Source organism: Pelodiscus sinensis, chromosome 30, assembly GCF_052426305.1.
Source record: "Pelodiscus sinensis isolate ZL-2025 chromosome 30, ASM5242630v1, whole genome shotgun sequence".
Taxonomy (NCBI): Eukaryota; Metazoa; Chordata; order Testudines; family Trionychidae; genus Pelodiscus; species Pelodiscus sinensis.
In genome coordinates, this window is record NC_143081.1 from 13,345,640 (window position 1) to 13,353,402 (window position 7,763).

The 7,763-nt window shown below is 43.9% G+C and overlaps 1 protein-coding gene across 1 annotated transcript; it reads right to left on the reverse strand.

Annotated features, from left to right (window-relative positions):
* LOC102443944 (olfactory receptor 5V1-like) lies at positions 1-963 on the reverse strand. The gene has a single exon (XM_006135632.3). The coding sequence runs from the start codon at positions 961-963 to the stop codon at positions 1-3; it is 963 nt and encodes a 320-aa protein (XP_006135694.3).
* Between the last annotated feature and the right edge of the window lie 6,800 nt (positions 964-7,763).

Sequence of the window (7,763 nt, forward strand, 5' to 3'; positions counted from 1 at the left end):
TCAAATTCTATGCCTGTTTCTCAAAGCAACCAATTTACTAATAGCTCTTCTCAGGGATTCTTTGACCTCCTTGTTTCTCAGGCAGTAGATGACAGGGTTGACCATGGGAGTCAGGACCGTGCAGAAGACCGAGAATATTTTTTGGTCTACCTTCCCAGTACTGACAATGGGAACCAAGTAGACAGCGATCACGATCACATAGTAAAGCGTCACCACAATGAGGTGGGAGGAGCAAGTGGAAAAGGCCTTTTGCCTCCCGATGTTGGACGGGATTCTCAGGATGGCGCTGATGATACAAACGTAGGACACCAGGGTGAGCAGAAAGGGCACCAGTGCCCCTAAGACAGCGACAACAAACCCCAGCAATTGCACAATCTGGGTGTCGCTACAGGACAGCTCTACCATTGGCATAAAATCACAGAAGAAATGGTCAATTTCGTTGGAATGACAGAACGTTAATCGGAACAAGAAATTATTTACTATGGCACAGCTGAGAGCGCTACCTATCCAAGACCCTGCCATGAGCTTGATGCAAACCGGGCCGTTCATCAGAGCAGTGTAGCGAAGGGGATGGCAGATCGCTAGATACCGATCATACGACATGGCTGTGAGCAGCAGATTTTCTGTTGCTGATGTGACAGCAAAGAAATACAATTGCACGATGCAGCCCTTCACAGAAACGCTTCTGTCTCCAGTCAGGAGGCTGGTCAAAAACCTGGGAAGAATGGTGGAGCTGTAGCAAATCTCCAAGCAGGCCAAGTTCCCCAGGAAGAAGTACATGGGGGTGTGAAGATGCTGGTCAGCTACCACTAGCACAAGGATGAGGAGATTTCCGGCCAAAGTCACAAGGTAGATCACTAGAAACACGAAGAAGAGGAGGGGTTGCAATTCTGGGTCATTCCCAAAACCTAAGAGGATGAATTCCACGATGAGCGTTCCATTTCTTCCTTCTGCTTTCTCCATAATCTGTATCAAGAAGAAGAAATATTGGTGCAATCATTGCTCTCCAGTTGTACTTCAAGTTACACTGCCAAAAATCTGAAGTAGATGACCATACACCACTGCATGTCTCCCCTGGAAAAATAAAATTGTCAATCAAAAGTAGCAGAGAAGTAGCCATGTTAGTCTCAATCTGCAAAAGTGACAAGGAGTCCTGTGGCACCTTATAGACTAACAGATAAATTGGAGCATACGCTTTTGTGGGCAAAGACCCACTTTGTCAGATGCATGCAGTGGAAATGCATCTGACGAAGTGAGTCTTTGCTCACGAAAGCTTATGCTCTAATAAAAAGTAGACAACTCATTTAAGCTTGGGGTTCAGCATCCCATATGGGTGACCCAAGAGCACGGAACCCTACTGAATGACAGAAATGGCCCATCTATTGGTTTGTCTACACTACGGGGTAAGGCCGAATTAACATACGCAACTTCATCCCCGTCAGTTGCGTAGCTGAAGAGGAAATATCTTAACTCAACGTTTGGCCCTGTCCACACTGCAGGAAGTTGAAGGAAGAACAGTTTCCCTTTGACTTCCCTCACTCCTCATGGAAGCAGGATTACTGGCAGCAACCAGAGTGCCCCTCTCAGGGTATGTCTAGACTACAGGGTTTTGTCGACAGAAGTTTTGTCAACAGATACTGTCAACAAAGCTTCTGTCGACAAAGAGTGTCTAGACTACAGCCAGGTCTCTCGACAAAGCAAGCCGCTTTGTCGACATAACAGTGTGGACGCAAAGGACAGTATAGATGCAATAATGCCTTCTATCGACAGAACTCTGTCGATAAAAGGCGTTATTCTTTGTAGAATGAGGTTTACATACGTTGACAAAACTGCTGAGTTTTGTCGACGTTATGTCGACATAACTCAAAGGCAGTGTGGGCGTAGGTATAGTTTGTCAACAAAAGTCCATTTTTGTCGTCAATACCCTGTAGTCCAGACATACCCTCTGTTACAATTAGCGTCTTCTCTAGACCCGCTCATTCAGCAGCTTTGATCTTCTATGTAGTGTAGACATACCCTTTCTGCCTGAAGCTCTCTTAAACTGTAAAGGAAGACTTTGAGGTTGGGAACTTGTCATATCGGCGCCTATCAACCACTGTCGATATAATAAATATCAATGAATTGGAAAAGAAAGTTATTTGGAGTTCTACCATGGATGCATCTAACCTGTAGATGGGAGGCATAATTTGCAGCTTGAGTGGGCATATATGTGCTAGCTTTGATCAAGCTAGCAGGACAAAATTTTCAGTGAGAACCAAACAGCACAGGCTGTGGTTTCGGATAGACACCTGTTTATGAACCTAAGGTCTCAGATGGGTTTGGGCAGCCTGTCTAGGGTGCTACTTCTAGCACAATAACTCCATCAAAGATTAGAGGAGTTGCTCTCCCGAAGTACGGAATCTCACTGCCCAGATGCCGTCCAGACAAACCAAAACCCCAAAGAGGCTGTGGCCTACCCAGCTGACTTCTATCACAACAGATTCCCTGAGAAATTTGCACCGTTATTAGAGCTGAAGACCAGAAACGCGGAAAGATCCTAAATGCACTCAGTTTCCTGATGTAAACCACAAGGCTCCATCTAGACTGGCATGATTTTCCACAAATGCTTTTAATGGAAAAGTTTTCCTTTAAAAGCTTTTGCGGAAAAGAGCATCTAGATTGGCACGGACGCTTTTCCACAAAATTGCCATTTTTGCGATCGGGGCTTTTTTGCGCAAAACAAATCTGAGCTGTCTACACTGGCCCTTTCGCGCAAAAGTTTTGCGCAAAAGGACTTTTGCCCGAATGGGAGCAGCATAGTATTTCCACAAGAAGCACTGATTTGTTACATGAGATCGTCAGTGTTCTTGCGGAAATTCAAGCGGCCAGTGTAGACAGCTGGCAAGTTTTTCCACAAAAGAAGATGATTTTGCAGAAAAACTTGGCAGTCTAGACACAGCCATCAAGAAAGAAATTAGAGTCATTTTTTCCACAAGGGAGAAAATGTGCTAGGAGAAAAAAAGAAGAAATATATAGACAGAATGAAATAAAAATAGACAAAGACAGACAGAGAAACAGGGAAGAGATAGTTTCTTTCTCTTAATATTATGAGTAATACAGCGTTTAAAAAGAAGTAGGAGATTCTTGCTCTTAAGGCCAATGTATTAGAGACAAACAATTCTTCTTTTCCCCTATCCACTTTATCCTACTTTCTAATCTCTCCATCCACTGACATATACACACACACACACGCAGAGAAGAGGGACAACTTGTTTTGTTTAAAAAATGTTATGAGCAATAGATCTCACCTGCTGAAAAATGAAACACACACACACGACGCTAATAAGCTGCAGCTTGAAACTCTACAATCCAGTACTTGCTTATTTGGGAACATCCATGGTCCAGCAGGATCATGAGTATTGCTGGACCAGAGAACCTGGCTTGGAGTGGGGATGGTCATGGTCAGAAGCGCAGCCTGGACGGCTGGCAATGAGGCCAAGGACTGGGAGCGTAGCCCAGGCTGGTGGTGGGGAGTGCAGTGCCGGACGGGGCCAGGAGCGGAGCCCAGTGGCCAGAGCTGTTGCCCAGGAATGGAGCAGATGGCCAGAATGGGAGCCTCTTCCAAAAAAACTCTGTGATTCGAGACCATTCAGGTGCTGAAGTTTCTGGACCAGGAGGTCCAACTTGTGGTTACTTTCCTGGAGGATAGGTCCATCTGTGGCTCTTAGGCAAGATGGGTAGGGATGGTGTCAATAAACTCTGTCTGTCTGAAGTTGGGAAGGGGTGTCATAGAATGAGCAATTTCATGATTTCTTGTTCATTTCCTCTAAAGCACCTCGATTCCATCAGAACACAGGATAAAAAACAATAGGCATCTCTGTGTGTGTCTTTGTGTTTGAGAGGGGGGGAGAGAGAGCTTGCTATGCACTGTCAAACTGTGGAACTCCTTGCCAGAGGAAGTTGTGAAGGCCAAGGCTATACAATGGTTAACAGAACAGCTGTAGACATTGTAGATGAACAGAATGGGTGGGAATGGTGTTCCTTGTCTGTTTTTGTCAGGAGCTGGGAACAGATGACAGCAGAAGGATCCCTCGATGAGTCCCTGTTCATAACTCCAGTCATCTGAAGAAGTGGGCTGTGCCCACGAAAGCTCATGATCCCATCTACATATTTTGTTAGTCTATACAGTGCTACCAGACCATTTGCTTGCTGTTTTTTCCCTATTAATGGCTGTGTCTACACTGGCAATTTATTCTGGAAAATCAGCCGCTTTTCCGGAAAAACTTGCCAGCTGTCTACACTGGCCGCTTGAATTTCCGGAAAAGCACTGACGATCTCATGTAAAATCATCAGTGCTTTTCCGGAAAAATTATGCTGCTCCCATTCGGGCAAAAGTCTTTTTCTGGAAAACTGTTCCGGAAAAGGGCCAGTGTAGACAGCACAGTACTGTTTTCCGCAAAAAAGCCCCGATTGCGAAAATGACGATCGGGGCTTTTTTGCGGAAAACCGTGTCTAGATTGGCCACGGACGTTTTTCTGCAAAAAGTGCTTTTCCGGAAAAGCATCCTGCCAATCTAGACGTGCTTTTCTGAAAATGCTTTTAACGGAAAACTTTTTCCGGAAAATCATGCCAGTGTAGACATAGCCAACCAATGATTCTATGCGAGTGGTAAAAAGAGAAGGGGTAACAGGGGATGGACCACTTGAAGATTTCCTTTTCTGTTCACTCCCTCTGGGACACTTGGCATTGGCCAGTGTCTGAAAACAGGATACTGGGCTATATGGACATTTGGTCTGACTCAGTGTGGCCGTTCTTATGTTCTAAATCTGGAAACTATTGTTTGCTCTTTCTTTCCCAGGTTTTCCCGTAATCTGACTGCTGAATTCCCCCAGGGTGCTGTCTGGAACTCGGGTTCCAGTGAACCCTCTGATCATGCTCTCCCATGCCTACCCTTCTTCCAGCATTCACACCTGTAGAGACACACCCAACTACGGGTACCCGCAGGCTCTCAGACCAGCCTCTGTATGAACCCACAATAGAGAAGCTACAGTCAAGACATTCCCCAGCTCCCCAACCTAGGTCTCCAGGACTGTACCCCCTTGCCCTGATCTGAACACCGAGCAAGAGTGTTTTGTTCCCTGGTTCTCCTCTCCCTCAAAGTGGAAAGGAACACGCCCACTTGTGCTAACCAAGCTGAGATTTTCCCCAAGAAAAGTAACTTCCAGGCAACATTTAGGTTACAGTAGAAACCAGTTTATTAATGAGACAATTTTAAGCAATTGTAAGGGATAGGATCAGATTGGAGCAGGTTACCAGAAAATGCAAAAAAAAAAAAAAAAACCCTCCAAATTGAACATCATGCACTAGTTAGATTGACTATGAATGAGCAGTTTCTCACCCTGAGTGATGATACCAGCAGTCTGGCAGATTCTCACAGCATTAGGTGCATTTGGTTTGCAGTCTGGTTTTCTCGGATTTCCATACTCAGGATGGAAACCCCTTTGGTCTGGGTGTAGCCTTTCGCCTTCTTCCTCTAGTCTGTCCTCTTGTGTGGGGAGTAAAGAACAGAGGAGATCACTCCCCACCTTATATAGTTTAAAAATGGGCGGGAAACCTTTGTTTCAAAACTTGGTCCCAGACCAGTTTGTGGAAAAATACAGACGTCTCATGAGACATGGGACCTCCCCACCTGCCCTTGGAGATTCCTAGCAATTGTCACTTCCTTGCTCGTTATAACGTTCTAAGGATGGCTCACCATGAGAGAGACCTGTTTCTCCTAATGCCCGTGGTTTACCCCAGTGACTCATTGTCTTGAATAGGTCCTTCACGCACAGCTATCTAAACCGTGTCTTGCCCAGTGAGAGATCTCCAGGTGTCACTACATTTGAAGTCTAGACACCTAGTTAATAGTCGCCCCTTGAACACAAAAATGATACGTGCATATTAACAAGAGGATCATACTCAGCAAATTGTGACATTTTAATCGACACTTTGAATCATCCATCTTACATAAACAGAATTCTAATTCTGGTGCTATCATATCATAATATTCCAAATAGCTATAACTTGAGGTGCACCATCTACCTTCATTTGCATTCCACCTGGACTGAACAAGCAACTATATTTTTTTCAGACACGTTGGATACGTGGACACATTTTATATTCTAAATCTGTTGATTTCATTTTAACTGTGATGCTTTACTTTTCATACTGTTGATCAATTGCCCTAAGTCACTCTTACCCTAAGTCTTCCTTGAGAATGTCTCAGAGAAGGTTTTTGTTTTTCCACCACTGTATATTATCCAGTCTGTTTTACCGTTGATAGTCTTCGGTTATCTCAGTAAACTGAGTTTTGTATTCCTGTCTGTGTGTCTGGATCTTCCAACCCTTCATAGTGTATTTTAATTTTCTTCCATTTCACAAAATTAATATATTGTCTGGTTTGTAATTTCTCCTTGCTATGAGATGATGTAATCTCCCTTAGTATTTCTGCTGGCGGGAATTTGAAATTATCACTCAGACGAAAGTTAATATTTACATTTAGAAAGAGAAAACAGTGATATAAACATTGTGTTTTTACCAATCTCAAGGGAGAAATTATGGAGAACAACTAATTCCAAAGGGAAAAGAGCAGAGACAGGAGAAACTTTGACTGAAAAGATGGAGAACGGAATAAAGGGGAAGGACTGATGATATAGGACATTCATGTAGACAGAACATTTGATCTCAATTGGAATCTCTCTTCAACTGATATGTTAGTTGAGTGGACCTGCTAGAATAATACAAAAATGGAGCCAATATCAATTGTATTTTCTAGAAGAAAAATTAAATGCTCTTGCACTAAAGCTCCCAAGTCAGTCTGATTTCTGGAGCTGGAACTCCAAACACAGGCCAAGAAGCGCCAACTTGCCTCTGAATAAAGTTTCAGTTGGTTTCTTGCCGATGGCTGTGATTTTTAAAGCAGCCTATGGGTGGTAGGCACCCACTTGCCTTTGAAAGTCAAGGGGAGTTGGGCACCTAACCTTTGTGTGCTCCTTTTGAAAGTTCCCTCTTTCACACTTGATGGAATAACGTGCACCCATCTGTCTGGTCTGCAACAACAGAGGGAACGGCTCTGTCTCTCACAGTGAGAAAGATACTGCAGTTGATATGGGATGGAATAGATGGAGGAGAATGGTTGAATTGTAAAATGTCAATACAGAGGGTGTTTGTTTATATTGAGAGTCTAAGAGGGAGACAAGTATCCCCGCTCATGTCTGATACACAGAAAATAATGGTTCCCTATATCCCTTAAAGGCCCTGACCCGAAATCCTTGTAGTCAATCAGTAAGAGCCTTTCATTGAACTAGAAAGGTATTTGGGTCTTGCCAATGAGCATAATGTGCAAAATATTGGTGTAAAGGAGACATCGTGAGAGAGAGAACGGTTTGGCGCCCATTATGTGTCTACACGTAGGGTGTTGGGGAGTTGAATCTTGGAGAGGTATCAGTAGAAGGAGTCCCAGTTTGCAACCAATTGCAAGGGTCATCAGTGTTAACGAATGGGACAGTAAATCCCTTCACCCACTTTGCTCCATTATCAAATATATTCAAGAGAACAAATATCAGAGGACAGTCAAGTTTACGGCTAAAACCCAAGAATAATGTAGCACAGAACAAAAGGTTCCCTGCTAAACCAATCTCTAGGAGGCAATCTCATGGTGTCGCACTGCAGTCTCAAAACACAGCTGTCCTCCCAAAATTACACCTCTCTAGCCATCTTTTTACACCTTTTCTGCGTAAAGT